At 36.8% G+C, this 17,702-nt stretch overlaps 1 protein-coding gene across 4 annotated transcripts in view; it reads right to left on the reverse strand.

Moving 5' to 3' along the window:
• MPP7 (membrane palmitoylated protein 7) overlaps window positions 1-17,702 on the reverse strand; it is a 292,696-nt gene that overhangs the window by 79,236 nt on the left and 195,758 nt on the right. For all 4 annotated transcript variants that reach the window (XM_043563317.1, XM_043563318.1, XM_043563319.1 and 1 more), the window contains exons 7-11: window positions 11,667-11,748; window positions 11,044-11,129; window positions 7,094-7,168; window positions 6,685-6,881; window positions 6,130-6,194 (exon numbers count right to left, since the gene is read on the reverse strand). In XM_043563317.1, coding sequence (XP_043419252.1) covers window positions 6,130-6,194; window positions 6,685-6,881; window positions 7,094-7,168; window positions 11,044-11,129; window positions 11,667-11,748 — 505 coding nt within the window. The remainder of the gene's footprint in view (window positions 1-6,129; window positions 6,195-6,684; window positions 6,882-7,093; window positions 7,169-11,043; window positions 11,130-11,666; window positions 11,749-17,702) is intronic.

Consider the following 17,702-nt stretch of genomic DNA (forward strand, 5'->3'; position numbering starts at 1 on the left):
AGCTTAGTTCATCTCCACCTCTGTCCACACAAACTCTGACCTCTGGCATCTCCCCAAAAAAAGTAGTAAACATTAGGGGAAAAAAAGCCACATTCATTATTTTTTAAAACCCCACCAGTATTGAGAAAATATTTGCCAAAGTTTCAGGCATACAAATTTAACATAAGAACATAAGCAATCTACTTATTAATTTCTGAGTTAAGTTTATGTAGGAACATAATAAATAAGCATTGTTTAAGATGCCAAGAGCAAGGAGCTTACTCAACTTGAAAAGTTGTATTATAACAACCTGTAGAGTACGGTTATGTATATTATTCTCAAATTTTTGGCCTTCCAAGATACTGGTACCATGGAGAGAGAATTCATTTGCTTACTCAGTGTTTAAATCATGCTGTTGGCAGGGGTGGCTGGGTGGCTCAGTCGGTTGAGCATCTGACTCTTGATTTCGGCTCAGGTCATGATCCCAGGGTCATGGGATCAAGTCCCGTGTCGGGTTCTACACTGAATGTGAAGCTTGCTTGGGATTCTCTCTCCCTCTCTCTCAAAAATAAAAATAAAAAACAAAACTAAAACTAAAACATTTAAATTGTGCTGTTGATTGTGATCTTCAATCCCCAAAATGCTTGTCTTTGAATGAACTGAGTTATATCCTGTTTGAATTCAATATTAAGTATTTATCCAATTAAACAAATATTGGCTTTGGCTCCAATTAAATATTTTCTTTTGTATCCACATGACAGCAGCCACAACTGGCTAAAACAAATTCTAAATATGGCATTTTGTGTTTTTACATTCTAATCTTTAAAAGGTCAAAAAATCATACCTTCTGGGTTTTAAGAGTACTATAGGGGCACCTGGTGGCTCAGTCGGCTAAGCATCCGACCTCAGCTCAGGTGATGATCCTCATGGCTCCTGAGTTTGAGCCCCGCGTCGGGCTCTGTGCTGACAGCTCAGAGCCTAGAGCCTGCTTTGGATTCTGTGTCTCCCTCCCTCTCTGCCCCTCCCCAACTCGTGCTCTGTCTCCCTCTCTCTCTCAAAAATAAACAAACATTAAAAAAAATTAAAGCATTCTAAAGAACTGTTTTATAAAAGAAAAATTTTAAATTCATATTATTCAATCACCAGTATGAGAAATTTTCAGGTATTTATGCTTTGATAACTAGAAAAGGAAATTAATTACTGTAAATGAAGATCATATGGAGTATTCTCCTGTAAAATATACTACTTGAATAAGAAGAGCCTTCTGAATACCATGTAAACCAGATTTAAATATGTCATGGGACACTGTGGTGGTTGTATCAGTTAAGCATCCAACTCTTGATTTCAGCTCAGGTTATGGTCTCACGATTCATGAGATTGAGCCCCGCACTGGGCTCTGTGCTGACAGTGCAAAGCCTGCTTGGGATTCTCATATTCTCTCTCTCTCTCTCTTTCTCCCTCTCTCTGCCTCTCTTCCCAGTCATGCTCTGTCTCTCTCTCTCTCTCAAAATAAATATTTTAAAAAGAAAGAAAGAAGTCATATGCTATTGAGGTCAAAGTTATTAATGTTTGTAACTGTTAGGAAGACAATTCTTAACTTATAAAGTTTAACTTCAACAAAAGGGAACAGACAATATTTTGATTAAAGAAAATCCGGGGCGCCTGGGTGGCGCAGTCGGTTAAGCGTCCGACTTCAGCCAGGTCACGATCTCGCGGTCCGTGAGTTCGAGCCCCGCGTCAGGCTCTGGGCTGATGGCTCGGAGCCTGGAGCCTGCTTCCGATTCTGTGTCTCCCTCTCTCTCTGCCCCTCCCCCATTCATGCTCTGTCTCTCTCTGTCCCAAAATAAATAAACATTGAAAAAAAAATTTTTTTTTAATAAAAAAATAAAAAAAAAAGAAAATCCTGTTTCTTTTTAAATGTTAGCTGATATCATACTGCTTTATATACATGCAGCTGAACTATAAAAAATAAGGTTTTGGCAGAAAACCATATAGAGCACTTTAAATTATAGCGACACAAGAATTGCAAGCTGCCAAGCGTCAATCATGAAAACTACTCCTGTATGTTACTTGACAATAAGATATACTCTGAACTCATTTCCAAAACACTTAACCTGTATCTTGCATGTAATAATCTTTGAGTTGGCTGTGTCACAGAAAGCCTATCATACTTCTAGGTCTGCTCTTCTCCGTGACTAATGTAAATCCACTGTGTAAGAACCTACCATCAGATGAAAGGAGGGAACACAGACTTCCATGACAAATGTCTTTGTTGGGTAAACAATTCTTCGAAAAAAATAGGAGGTGAGTAAAGGAGATAAGTCCCTCTCTCAAGCTTCTAAGATTTAATTACGCTCTAGTTTTTAAGAGTTTGTATTTTTCAGGAATGTTTAATTTCAAGGGACAAATTATTTTCTTTGAGAGGCCTATGTTTTCAGTCTGTATTAGATATGCCATGATACTTAAGGAGAGGAAATAACCGGAGGCACCTGAGTGCCTCAGTCGGTTAAGCATCCGACTTTAGCTCAGGTCATGATCTCACAGCTTGAGAATTTGAGCCCCGCATCGGGTTCTGTGCTGACAGCTCAGAGCCTGGAGCCTGCTGCAGATTCTGTGCCTCCATCTCTCTGTGTTCCTCCCCTGCTTGCATTCTGTCTGTCTCTGTCTCTGTCTCAAAAATAAATAAAGATTAGAAAAATAAATTTTAAAAAAGAGGTGCGGGGTAGGAAATAACCAAGCACCATAGATGACTACCACAGAGTTTTGCACGAGAATGCCAGCTTTAAAGTCTGAAGAAGTCAGTATTCTGGCTCTTGATTTTATCTACCATGGAGCCAGGGTCTAGAGCTGTAGCAGAAACATAAATGCAAAGATAATAGTCCTGGATCCTCTGTTTCTATCTTGACATTGACTGAAGCCCTATAGTTTCAGAGTTTTTCCTCCATGCAAACTTTAGTTATGATGATACACTGTGAGTCAAATAAAGACTAAACCCATAGTAATACAAGCAATTATTTTGTGAAAAAGTTAACTGGCCAACTTGATATATATTACCTGAGTCATCATCCTAAAATTCAATTTTAACACTATCTCCTAGGTTTTAAGTGTACTTGTAAAATTTAGTACAGAAAATTATCAATGTGACTATTTTTTAGTAAGTGTATAAACACCAACATGACAGAATTCTTTTAAAAACATTTACATTAAGTTAGAAACTTTTCTTAACACCTAGTCTGTGAATTATTATTCAAAGTCATATAAATAAGGGGCACCTGGATGGCTCAGTTGGTTAAGCATCCCACTTTGGTTCAGGTCATGATCTCACAGTAAGTGAGTTCGAGCCCCTCATCGGGCTCCATGATGACGGTGCAGAGCCTGCTTCGGATTCTCTCTCTCCCTCTCTCTCCGACCCTTCCACTCGCTCGCTCTCTCACTCTCTCTCAAAAAATAAACTTAAAAAAAACCCCAAAGTCATGTAAATAAAAGATTTTATATCAACTTTATTTTTTTTCATAGCATTATTCTGTAATTTAGCAAAGAGCATGATAGATAGATGTCTTATCCTAAAAATCCAAGTACCGAATGTTGAAGTCCAGGAAGTGTTGGGTCAAATGGCCTTTACAAGTGTAGTTATATAAACAATCACTAACAAATACACAGATTACAAAACAAAGTGCTTTTAAATGACTTTAAAAATGTTCAGAACCAGTATGATAATTTTGGCATAACTTTTGAGTTCAGAGATTTAGGAGACAGCATTAAAAAAAACTTCGAATGGAATTTTATTTAATTTTTTTAAGTGTTAATTTATTTAAGAGAGAGAGAGAGAGAGAGAATGTGAGCAGCAGAGGGACAGAGAGAGGGAGGGAGACATGGATTTCGAAGCAGGCTCCAGGCTTTGAGCCATCAGCACAGAGCCCGATGTGGGGCTCGAACTCATGAACTGTGAGATCATGACCAGAGCCGAAGTCAGATGCTTCACTGACTGAGCCACCCAGGTGCCCTTCAAATGGAATTTTAATTGATAATAAAAGTCCTAGATTCCTGTTTAATCTCCATAGAACTACACTGTCTTTTTGAATAAGGCCATATTTTCTATTCGCTAGTGATCTGGATAATATTGACCAGATTTGTTTTTATTTAAAACCAGAGAACATCTGTAGATGAGAACTAATGTGTCTCTCCATGAATCAAGTCTAGTTTTATTTTTTTTTTTTAATTTTTTTTTCAACATTTATTCATTTTTGGGACAGAGAGAGACACAGCATGAACGGGGGAGGGGCAGAGAGAGAGGGAGACACAGAATTGGAAACAGGCTCCAGGCTCTGAGCCATCAGCCCAGAGCATGACGCGGGGCTCGAACTCACGGGCCGCGAGATTGTGACCTGGCTGAAGTCGGACGCTTAACCGACTGCGCCACCCAGGCGCCCCTCAAGTCTAGTTTTAAAACAAGAGAAAAGATGGAAGTGAATGGAGAATCAGTGAACGTTCCTAAATGGTATTTTTAAGAGGCAGAAAAAGAAAGAAAAAAAAAAAAACCCTTGAAACAAAACAAAACAAAAAACCCTAACACATTCAGATAAAAGCATTTAGGTAATTTTGGAATAAGTATTTCTCAGATTCAAATATTAGGGTATTGTCATATAAAAAACTATGCATATTAACAGACAAAAACCATTCATTAAATTAACACCTCTACATAAACACACACACACACACACACACACACAACCCCTCTCACATTCACACACATTTATACTAAAACCAGTTTGAGGAGAGCTATTACAAAGACAATACATACCTACTCTGTGTAGTTCTTTAAAGAAACATATTTATAAAAACTTTCACTAAATGAGAATTCATAATTATATCAAACTAGACATTTCTGAGCTGCCTAAGACTCAAACAAATTGGGAGTATGGATTCAGATTCAAGTAGAATTACATCGATTTCCTTTTCCAGTTACATGCACTTTATCCCATATGCACCAAATATCTTCGAAGGGGGCAGGCCCCAGTTTAGAAATCGTTCAAAGAGCAAGTCAGGTGGATACCCCACAGCCCCTGCCAGCGAAAATTCATCACACTTAAAAACGATGCAACATTCTGGTTAAGCTGTAAGCTTTCTGATGTCACAATCCATGTGGTATTCTATGACAAGTGTGTTTTCCTTCTGCCCAGACTTAACGGAGCAAGAACAAGCAGGCTTTTGAATCCGTGCTCCACTTGAAGTATTTGCTTGCTCCGTGAGATTTATACTCGACTGTAGTTTGGCTCTCTTATAATGTAATTCCTGGGCTATACGCGTCTACAAACTGACAGAAATAACAGGAGATGTGAAAAATGCAACAATACTAAAACCAGATGTTGGTGTAAAATTCCAGGACCATTTATTTGTGCATTCTGCCTTTTAATGTACAATCTCTGTGTTGAAAACAAAAGGCTTTTTTTACTCTGAAAATGCCTAGAACCAGGAAACGTTTAGAGGAGATGAAGTAGGGAATTTATGGGACGGGGATTTGACAGGGGTGAGGCGTGGGGAGTAAAGAGAAGCTGAGAGAAGGGCAGTATGAAGCGGGGGGGGGGGGAGGGAAAGGCATCTAAATCCACACTATCTTTTTCAGTAATCCTACCTCGTCCTTTTTCTTACTTTGTTTTAACCTAGTCTCGTAACAACTCCAAACAGGCAGGTTAAAGGTCAGAGTTCCTGTGATTTCTGGATAAGCAAGGAAGAAAGAAGAACAACGGTTCTTAGGCACAACAGCCTTTGTGCCCAAGAGAGTGGTGGGTTTTCTCCCCCTAATTTGACCAAGAAGTATCCTCCCCAAACCTTCCAGCTTGGGAGAAATCAAAGAGTTGCACTTTAGGTTACGTTTGTAAAACACCTACATTCAGGAGCCAAGGAGAGTAGTAGTTGTTTTCTTAAAGTGTGAGCCATGGGTTTATTACAAACCCTGCAAACACCCCTGTCTTCCAAAGATTCACTTCAGTATTCTACTATGAATTTCTTATTTGTTTGGCTGCCATGAAACGATGACCCCAAAGCTATCACAGGGCAATACGAGCTCTCGTTCTACCACAAACACCTGCTTTAATAGTCAAAAATAAACAGCAAGATTTGGTTACTCTGCATTTTTATTAACAAACTTACATGATTTCCTGTTGGAAACTTTCAAGGGCTGAACTAATATTTCTGGTCGTCTCAGAGCCAATCTCCTGGGGGAAAAAGAAGGTCAATGCCTATCAATTTTCAGTACAGATCCAAGATTAATATAACACCAAAATATTAAAAGTCCCAAGGAAAAAAAAAAAAGCGGGAAGCCAGGGGAAAAATGGACACAATGCAATCTATTCAAATTTAAAAAATGAGTCCTCTAACTTCCCAAGTTTTAGAAATCCTCCCCACTCCCAAATCACTCTTCTTCTTTTTCCGTCTTTCACATCAGTACAGCTTCGGATATTAATGTGCTATTTTTCCATTTGCTTCATAACAAAAACCGAATATGACCCCGGTACCGTCGTGTTATTTTTGGTCATTATTCATACTTAGTTAGACAAAACAGAAACCCAAACCTGGGGGGGGGATAAAGGATTCCGAAGCAAGGTTTCAGTGCTTATTTTACCACAACTATCCTCGAGTGATATTTTGCAGAGAACAAAAGGTCACTTGAAGCAAAAGCCCAGTAATGGTGCACCAGTTGCTCACCTTTCCTGGAAATGCCTTGAGGGAATCAAGCCTGCCCTGGGATTGGCGTCACCTTCATGTGTCGCTTGCCACCACGTTGCATCATCTTGGCTCATAATCTGAAGGATATCTCCCTTTTTGAAAGAAAGCCCAGCTTCCTTACATGGAATCGCTTTATCCTCATTAGGGTCATAGTCAAAGAGGGCTTTGATAAACATCTGGAAGAAAGTTTCATTTAAAAGGAGTAAATACAAAAAAATAAATGTGGAGGGGCCAACATTCTCCTTTGATTTAAGAATACGTTTTTTTTTAAACAGTGATTATTAAAATCCACTTGCTGTGACAAAGAGGGTACGTATTGAAGGAAAAACGTTAGTGCCCGCCCCCCGCCCCGCAAAACAAACCCAAAAGCTACTTAAGTAATGATTACCTTGCCTTCCTTAGACGGCGTCTCCTCTTTGATGCTGGGTATAATCTTAAATGTAATTGCTCCCTGAGACTGAGCCTGATAACAGAGGAAAGACTTATCAGAACACTTGTAGAGCCAAGGAGAAGGCAGGCAAAAAAGGTAGAAAATGGAATGATTCTGAAAATTTACAAGCTTGGGGTTTCTACTCTTAAACCAAACTGAGGAAACTATTTTTGTAGAAATTCCTGTAATATGAGAAAGCACTCAAGTTTGTCAAGTTAAAAAACATGAAACACCAAATCCACATTTACCTCCTGTGCACTTTTCAAATGCCAATGAACATATTACCATCCATGTTGAGCAACTTCATAGAAACACAGAATATGCACAGTGCCTTCTACAGACAATATTATACGGTGAGAACAGATGATGTGCAAGGTTCAGGCTATTACATTTAAGTATCGGCATCCATGTTTTTAGGGTCAAAATACCTGAACTGTCAGCAATGCAGTTATAAATACATGATTCAATTGTATATATATTAGCTGCAAGGCTCATCAGAAAAAAATAATGAAGAACATCCAGTGCTATTAAATTCTGGTCAGTGAGTAAAATACCAAATGTAATAGCTTAATTAAAAGGTAAAGAGAGGGGCCTGGGTGGTTCAGTCGGTTAAGTGTCTGACTTCAGCTCAGGTCATGATCTCGCAGTCCATGATTTTGAGCCCCGCATCGGGCTCTGTGCTGACAGTTCAGAGCCTGGAGCCTGCTTCCGATTCTGTGTCTCCCTCTCTCTGCCCCTCCCCTGCTCATGCTCTGTCTCTCTCTGTCTCAAAAATAAATAAAAACATTAAATTTTTTTTTAAAAAAAGGTAAAAAGACATCCATTCTAATTTCATTAAGGCAAGCAAAAACAATACGTGCAATTCTTTTCTGACCATGTCAGATGAGAACAGGTCTCCCTTTAATATACTCTCATGTCATTGTCTATTCCTCTTTTTAGCCTTTATCGTAACTGTACTTAAATAATCATTTATGCAATTATTTCTTTTTTTCAAAATATTTTTTTCTTTTTTTTTAAATATATGAAATTTATTGTCAAATTGGTTTCCATACAACACCCAGTGCTCATCCCAACAGGTGCCCTCCTCAATACCCATCACTCACCCTCCCCTCCCTCCCTCCCCCCATCAGCTCTCAGTTTGTTCTCAGTTTTTAAGAGTCTCTTATGCTTTGGCTCTCTCCCACTCTAACCTTTTTTTTTTCCTTCCCCTCCCCCATGGGTTCCTGTTAAATTTCTCAGGATCCACATAAGAGTGAACACATATGGTATCTGTCTTTCTCTGTATGGCTTATTTCACTTAGCATAACACTCTCCAGTTCCATCCACATTGCTACAAAGGGCCATATTCCATTCTTTCTCATTGCCACGTAGTACTCCATTGTGTATATAAACCACAATTTCTTTATCCATGCATCAGTTGATGGACATTTAGGCTCTTTCCATAATTTGACTATTGTTGAGAGTGCTGATATAAACATTGGGGTACAAATGCCCCTATGTATCAGTACTCCTGTATCCCTTGGGTAAATTCCTAGCAGTGCTCTTGCTGGGTCATAGGGTAGGTCTATTGCAATTATTTCTTAACATCTGTTATCCCTGATAAGTTGTCAGCTCTGCGACAGCACTGAATATCTGGCACATATATGAGAAGAATGAGGGAGGAAAGCAAAGAGGAAGACAGCATGAGGCAGATAGGAAAGGAAGGAGGCAGGAAGCAGGGAGAGACAGGAGAATGGGGGGATATCTCTGAGGCTTACTGTCAATGGTGTGCTCATAAACCAGGGCTCTGCTGTGTAAAAGAAAAAAGAAAATAAAAGAAAAGGCCCCGATTTGTATTGTTTGCCAATTTTCATGGACCACAGCCAGCTTCCATTTACCAGCGTGACGTACCTAAGTCAAGTTGGGAAAAGCCGCATAGACTCAGGTCGTGCAAACGTAAAGAGCCAGCTCCAGTACAGCACAGAGACTCAAGTATAGTGAGGTTTTAACAGTACAAATACCAGAATTTTATAACAGGAGTGATTTCAAAATGGCACTATCATTGTTGTTGCTTACCATAAAAGAATTCACAAATCTTTTTAAAAAAGTTTTTAAATGTTTATTTTGAGAGAGATAAAGAGCGAACAGGGGAGGGGCAGAGAGAGGGAGACAGGGAATCCCAAGCAGGCTGTGCACCGTCAGCACAGAGCCCGATGTGAGGCTCAAACTCACAAACCATGAGATGAGTTGGACTACTTAACTTACTAAGCCACCCGGATGCCCCAAGAATTCACAACTCTTATTAGGAATTCATATAATATTGAATTGCATAGGTAGAGAGAAAGCAAGTCTTCTTTATGATCCCTTCCCATTCTACTAGTGTGTATGTGTGTTAATGTATACAATGCCCTTAGAACAGTGACCTTTAAGGGCTCAACCACCATAAGCAGTTACTAGTATTACTAAGTCACACCCGTCTATCAGCCATTGTGATTGGCTCATAGTAATGCACCATACGGGTGAATGATTAGTCAATCAATGCAACCTTCCTGCTATTTCTAAATATTTTTTAAATCTTACTTATATAATACATTTGCCAAATTACGTCCTCAGGGTTATTTCCAAAAACTGAATTTCTTGATTAAGGATATGTAAATTTAAAAATTTTGATAGTTTCAGATAGCTGTCTCAAAAGGATTTACTACCAGAAGCATATAAGTATGCATCTATGTCCCCAGAATCTGACTGACTGTAGCCATTATCAAGTTTTTAAATCCCTCTAATCCCATATTTTTCAGATGCCATGTTTCTTTTATAAATTTTTCTATGTTTTCTTATTGATTTTTATGAACTCTCTACACATTAAAATACCTTCTGTCACATACACTGACAATATTTTTCCTAAGTCTCATGTGTCTTTCAAGCTATATATGGCATCTTTTTCTGTACAGGAAGTGTTCAATTCTAGTAATCACAGCAATTATTTTTCTGTTTGAATTTCACATCAAGTTTAAAAAGTCTTTCTTTACTTTTTTATTTTTTTAAGTTAATTTATTTATTTGGGGGGGGGGGTGGGTAGAGAGAGTGGGGGAGAGAGAGAATCCCAGGCAGGCTCCACACTCAGCATGGGATCATAACCTAAGTCCAGATCAAGAATCAGATGCTTAACTGACTAAGTCATCCAGGCGCCCCTGATTTCTTTAAATATTTAATTCTTTGGGGTTTATTTTTGCGTGTAGTGTAAAACAGGAACTATTTTTTCTAACTGAATCATCAATTCATCCAATAACATTTATAAAAGGATTTCACAGCTTTTCCACGGATTTAAAATGCTATCTTAATCATATATAAAATTTTCAAAAATATGGAGGTCTGCTTGAAGATACTAAACTCTATTTCTGTATGTTTATGCTTTCATACATTAACCGAGACAGTCTCCCTTCATTTTATCCTTACAAATGAACTGGAGAATTTACACTGTCAAGGCCTAAAATAATTTTGTTCGTTTTAGATTTCACAGGACATCTAAGTTAGTTTCACTGTTTTATATGCCTAGAAAGCATAGCCTACAGTCTGGCCATGTCGATGGGAAAAGGGAAAAGAAAAATACGTCACCAACAACAAAGTAGATCCCCTCTATTAAGTACCTCATTTGGGATGGGCCCTGTAATAAACTCTTCACATACATTAGCTCATTTAATCCTCAAAACACTCCAGTGAGATATTTACCTTTTATTTTCATTTGTAAATGAAAACACTGAGGCAATGCAAAGATTAAGGTATTTTCCAAGGACATACAGGGATTAAGTAATGAAGATGGGATTTGAACTCTAGACTGCCAAATCCAAATCCTGTGTTTATAACCAAGTCTGAAACATACTGATTCAATTTCACTTTTTATTGCAGTTTTAAACCAAATTTCAGCTTACCAAAATCTGAATTATTTCTTCAGGCCTTTTATCTTCGACTGGAATCCCATTCACTTCCCTAAGTTCATCACCAACATGAATAAGACCTGAGAAGTAGCAAATTCGGGAAATTAACAGACTTACCTACAAAAGAACTGCAATTTGCAATTGTATCTATACTTAAAGCATTGTTTGGTTCCTTTAATACATTTGAGGAGACCTTTATGCTTCTCAGGTTTCAGATTCTGTGCCTCTAAACCGCAGAACCAAAGACTACCACATTATAATGCTGGCAAAAGAAAAGACATCAGCATCCTGGTCTTTGTCCAGAAATGTACATTATTTTCACTTAATAAAAGAATCTGTATTTTGTTTTAAAGGCTGCACACTTTCAGTAGTACTTTTCAAGTGAGGAACACTTGAAGCATATCTTACTATAGCTTCAGAAGTCCATGTAACTGTAAAGCAGAATGAGATTTATCGTTTATTTCAACAGATTCCCACGGTTCAACAGAAGAAAATTTCTTATTCCTTGTTTTGATGGATTACATCCAAAGATCATTTATCCTCTTAACTACATGTTGGAGATGTTGCCCATGAAATGCACCATGGCCTGTCCATGCGCCTAGTGTTGAAACCCTTACCACTTCTGTCTGCAGCTCCTCCTCTCATGATTCTGGCCACAATAATGGCCCCCGTCTGCTCGTCTTTCTTAATGGTGGCTCCCTTTTAAGAAAAAGAACAAAAAGTACTTGTGGGTAAAGGTGCAGAGTGGTTGGCAGGAAAGGAGGCAGAAATAAGAAGATTCATCTGGAAAAAGTGAAAGCAATTACAAAAAATTAAAGGTATGAGGCAGGACAAAGAGACATCATGCCCCTTTATCTTACAAAGCACTCCTGACTTGGTACAGATTTTCAATCAGACACATCATGTAAGGTTTTCAGCACAATTTAAAGATTTCTCAAATCTGTAAGCTCTTCAACATTATGAAAAGTAGAAATCTCCTCTTTCCATTATACTACTTTATATTTGAATACTATTTGTTTTTTCCCCTTGACAGCATTGGCTCATTTCACTTTGTCCCTCTAATACCCCATGAAGAAGGGAGGCCATATTGAGAAGGTTAAGTGAATACAAAAATCTCATCAAAATTAGAAAACTAAGACCCAGGCCATCTGGCTTTTAGTTTAGTGATACTTCTATAATAGCATTATAGCAAAGGAACTCAGACATAATGATAAAGAGAGAGAGAGAAAACTCCAAAATTAGTCGCATTCCTTACCTAATGCTAAGATAAATTAATAGAAGAAAGATCTGTTACTCCAAGGTCTTTATGTACTAGGACTGTGCTAAGAACAAGCAGAACTAACATTCTGGCATAAGATTAGGAAACAATTTTAAAGAGTCCAGAAATTCTTCATTTATGGATGTTCAGAAGCTAACTGAATGCTGCTTATAACAACATCAAGCACAAATGGTTACTTTGAACATCTTTTTATGACTTTCCTTCTAAGAAACTGGCATTGGTGTGGGAAAGCGTTCTACATGGCATCACATAGCTAAAAAGATGCACATTGGGTGACGGCAGAATTCACACCCTGAAAAAGAAAGTGGAATTTTCCCACAGGTCAGTAAACATGTTTATATCGTTAAAAATTAGTTATGTAAACAAAATTAGGAATCCATTTGTAAAAAGTATATTTTATTTGACAGCTATCACATGCATATCTAATAGTAGTAAAAACAAATCAAATAATTAAGTAATCTGAGTATTTTGTGGCATTCTTCATCACCAAGCATCCATTCAAATCCAAAGACTTGAATGAGCATCTCTCCACAATCATAAAAACCAAACCCATAAAGACCCACCAATTAATGGTAATTTTTGCCTTTATTTAAATAGTTTACTTAGAGCTAAGATGACTAGAAATGTAATGTTTTTAATAAAACTGGTATGATTAAATAAACTTTAATTTTCCTTAACAATATCTCCAACTTTCTCATCAAAGTATGGCTAATAGCAAAAGGGTCTGATAACCTAAGATTAATTACCCATTTTTTTTGCAGTGTTTTTTTTTAACCAATTTTTTCTTTCTTTTTTTTTTTTTACTGAGGTAAAACTGGCAAGTAACATTATGGGACTTTCAAGTATACACCATTATAATTAGACATGTGTATGCACTGCACAGTGATCACCGCTATAAGTCTAGTTACCACTCATCACCATATAATTGACCCAATTTTGTCCCCACCCCCAACCTTCTTATAGCCACTAATGTGCTGTATCTATGAGTTTGTTTGTTCATTTGCTTTTTTCTAAATTTCACATATGAATACAATGATATGATAATTTGTCACTTTCTAACTTATTTTACTTAGTATAACACCTTCAAGGTGCATCCATGTTGTCACAAATGGCAAGACGTCATTCCTTTTTGATGGCTGAGTAATACTGCACTGTGGATATGTGTGTGTATGTATGTGTGTACGTATGCATATGTATATGCCATATCTTCTTCACCTATTCATCCACCAATGGACACTTAGGTCCTTTCCATATCTTGGCCATTGTATACGATGTTATAATGAACATAGGAGTGCATATACTTTTTCAAATCAGCATTTTTATATTCTTCAGATAAATCCTCAGAAGTGGAATAGATGGATATGATAGTTCTATTCTTTATTTTTTAAGAGTATGGAGAAATCTCCAGAGTTTTTTCAATAGTGCCTGCACCAATTTACACTCCCGTCAACAGTGTACAAGGATTCCCTTTTCTCTACATCCCCACCAACAGTTATGTCTTGTCTTTCCGATAATACCCGTTGTAATTGATGTGAGGCGATGTCAATTACAGTTTTGATTTGCATTGCCCTAATTATTAGTGATGTTGAACATCTTTTCATGTGCCTATTGGCCATCTGTATGCCTTCTTTGGAAAACTGTCTATTCAGATCCTCTGTCCATTTTTAATTGTGTTGTTTAGGTTTTTTTTTTTAATTGTATGAGTTCTTTGGATATTAATCCCTTATCGGATAAATGACTTGCAAAAACCTTCTCCCATTCAGTAGGCTGTCTTTTCATTTCAACGATGGTTTCTTTTGAGGTGCAGAGTTTGATGTAGTCCTATTTATTCTGTTTTGTTTCCCCTGACTTTGGAGTCAGATCTACAGAAACATTGCTAAGACACATGTTGAGGAGCTTACCACCTATGTTTTCTTCTTCTAGTAATTTTACAGTTTCAGGTCTTAGATTCAAGTCTTTAATACGTTATGAGTTAATTTTTGTGTATAGAGCAAGACAGTAGTCAAGTTTCATTTACATGTGGCTGTCCAGTTTTTCCAATACTATTTATTGAAAAGACTCCCCTTTCTCCACTGCATGTTATTAGCTCTTTTGTTTAAATTAACTGTCCATGCATGTGTGGGTTTAATTTGGGGTTCTCAATTCTATTCCATTGATCAGTGTGTCTTTTTTAATGCCCATACCAAACTGTTTTGATTACTATAGCTTTGTAGTATAATTTCAAGTCAAGGAGCATGATCCCCTAAGCTTTCTTCTTCTCAAGATTGCTTTGGCTGTTTGGGATCCTTTGTGGTTCCAAATTTTAGAATTATTTGTTATAGTTCCATGAAAAATGACCTTAGAATTTTGAGAGAGACTGCCCTGGATCTGTAGATTGCTTTGGGTTGTTTGGGCATTTTAACAATATTAATTCTTCCAGTCCATGAGCATGGACTATCTCCATTTATTTGTGTCTTCAATTTCTTTCATCAATGTCATAGTTTTCAGTGTACAGATCTTTCACTTCTTGGTTAAATTTATTCCTAGGTATTTTTTTTTCTGATGCACTTTTAAATGAGATTGCTTTCTTAATTCCTCTTATTATCCATTATTAGTGTACAGAAATGCCACAGATTTGTTTTGTTAATTTTGTATCCTCCTACTTTACTGAGTACATTTATTAGTTCTAACAGTTTTTGGTGCAGTCTTTTGGATTTTCTATATATAGCATTAGATCATCTGCAAAGCTATCAACTGATAGCTTTAGTTCTTCTTTTCTGATTGGAGGTCTTCTTTTTCTTGCTTAACTGTTGTGGCTAGCCTTCCAGCACTGTGTTGAAGAAAAGTGGCAAGAGTGTGCAATCCTCTTCTTGTTTCTGATCTTACAGGAAAAACTTTCAGCTTTTTACCATTGAGTATGATGTTAGTTTACCTTTATTATGTTGAGGTATTTTCTATCTTTACTCTGTTGAGAGTTTGTATCATAAATGAATACTGTTAAATGATTTTTCTGCATCTACTGAGATATGATTTTTATCCTTCATTGTGTTAATGTGGTTTGTCATGTTGATTGATCTGTGGGCATTGAACCATGCTTGGATGCCTGGACTAAATCCCACTTTCTCATGGCTTATGATCCTTTTAATGTATCATTGAACTGAGTTTGCTAATATCTTGTTGAGAATTTTTTCATCAGTGTCATCAATGATATTGGCCTGTAATTGTGTGTGTATGTGTGCGTGGTGTTCTTGTCTGGTTTTGGTATCAGGGTAATGCTTCCCTGATAATATTACTTTGGAAGTACTCCCTCCTCTTCAGTTTTTTTGTAAGAGTTTAAAAAATATACAGATTAAATCATTGAAAGTTTGATGAAATTCATCTGTAAAGCCATCTGGTCCTAGAGTTTTGTTTGTTGGGAAATTCTGATTACTAATTTAATATCCTTGCTAGTAATTGGTCTATTCAGATTTTCTATTTCTTTATGACTGGTCTTGGATAATTGCATGTTTCTGGGACTCCATTTCTTCTAGGTTGTCCAATTTGTTGGTATATAATTTGTTCATAGTAGTCTCATGATTCTTTATATTTCTGTGGTGTTAGTTGTAACACTTCTCTTTCATTTCTGATTTTAATCTTTTTCTTGATGAGTCTAGCTAAAGGTTTGTCAACTTACTTTTTTTCAAATAACCAACTCTTAGTTTCATTGACCTTTTCTATTGTTTTGTCTCTTTCATTTATTTCTGCTCTGATCTTTTTTTACTTCTTTCCTTCTACTAACTTTGAGCTTCAAGTGTAAAATTCAATTATTTGAGATTTTTCTTGTTTATTGAGGTAGGCCTGTATTAACTCCGAATTTCCCTTTTAGAATCATTTTTGCTAAATCCAAAAATTTTGGTTTGTGGTGTTCCTATTTTCATTTCTGTCACTTGGTACTTTTTAATTTGTTCTTTGATTTCTTCAATGACCCACTGTTCAGTAGCATGTTGTTTGATCCCCATATTTTTGTGGTTTTCTCATTTTCTTCTTGTAATTGATTTCTGATTTTACAACACCATTGTGGGTGGAGAAGATGCTTGATATTTCATCTTCTTGAATTCACTAAGTTTTGTGACTGAACATGTAATCTATCCTGGAGAATGTTGCATGTGCACTTGAGAAGAACGTGTATTCTATTCTTTTTGGAATGAATGTTCTGTACATATTAAGTCCATCTGGTCTAATGTGTTGTTCAAAGCCACTGTTTCCTCATGGATTTTGTTTGGATAATGCATCCACTGATGTAAGTGGGGTGTTGTAAGTCCCCTACTAGTATTGCTGACAATTTCTCCCTGTTAATTTTTGCTTTATATATCTTGGTGCCTCTATGTTGGATACATATATATTTATAAATGTTATGCCTTCTTGTTGGATTGACTGTTTTTCATTATGTAATGCCCTTTTTTCCTATTACTATAAGTCTATTTTAAAGTCTATTTTGTCAGCTATAAGTATAGCTACACCAGCTTTTTGTTTCCATTTGCATGGAATATCTTTCTCCATTCTTTCACTCTCAGTTTATGTGTGTCCTTACTTCTGAAGTCAGTCTCTCATAGGCAGCATACAGATGTGTCTTGTTTTTTTTTTTTATCCATACAACCACTCTGTGTCTTTTGACTGGAAGGTTTAGTCCACGTACATTTAAAGTAATTACTGATAGGTACATACTTGCTATCATTTTGTTAATTGCTTTCTGGCTGTTTTCAGAGTTCCTCTCTATTCCTTTCTTCTTTTCTCTCTCTTCCTTTTTACATTGCATTTAGATTCCTTTCTCATTTCCCTTTGTGTATTTACTGTAAGTTTTGCCTGGTGGTTACCGTGAAGTTCACCTAGAACTTCCTGTGTATATAATGGTCTGTTTTGACAGCAACTTGAACATACTCTAAAACTTTACGTTTTTTTTTTCCTGCCTCCCATGTTTTATATTTATGTCACACTTTACACCTTTTTATTTTGTGCCTCCTTTAATTATTGTAGTTTTTATTATTTATTTTATTGTAGTTAATTTTATTGTTTTTGTATCTTAACCTTTACACTTGCCTTATTAATGACTGATCCACTACCTTTACTATATATTTACTTTTCCAGCAACATTTTTACTTTCCTACGCTTTCTTTTTATTACTTAATGCCATTTCTTTTCAGTTTAGAGAAGTCCCTTTAACATTAATTATAAAGCCAGTTTAGTGACGATGAACAACTTCTGCTTTTGCTTATACATAAAACTCTTAATCCCTCCTTCAAATGTGAGTACTAAACTTACCAGTAGAAACTTCTAGGTTGGAAGTTTTTTCCATTCAGCACTTTGGATATGTCATGCCACTCTCTTCTGGTCTGCAAAGTTTTTTCAGAAATATCTG

The sequence above is a fragment of the Prionailurus bengalensis genome, chromosome B4, assembly GCF_016509475.1.
Source record: "Prionailurus bengalensis isolate Pbe53 chromosome B4, Fcat_Pben_1.1_paternal_pri, whole genome shotgun sequence".
Lineage (NCBI taxonomy): Eukaryota > Metazoa > Chordata > Mammalia > Carnivora > Felidae > Prionailurus > Prionailurus bengalensis.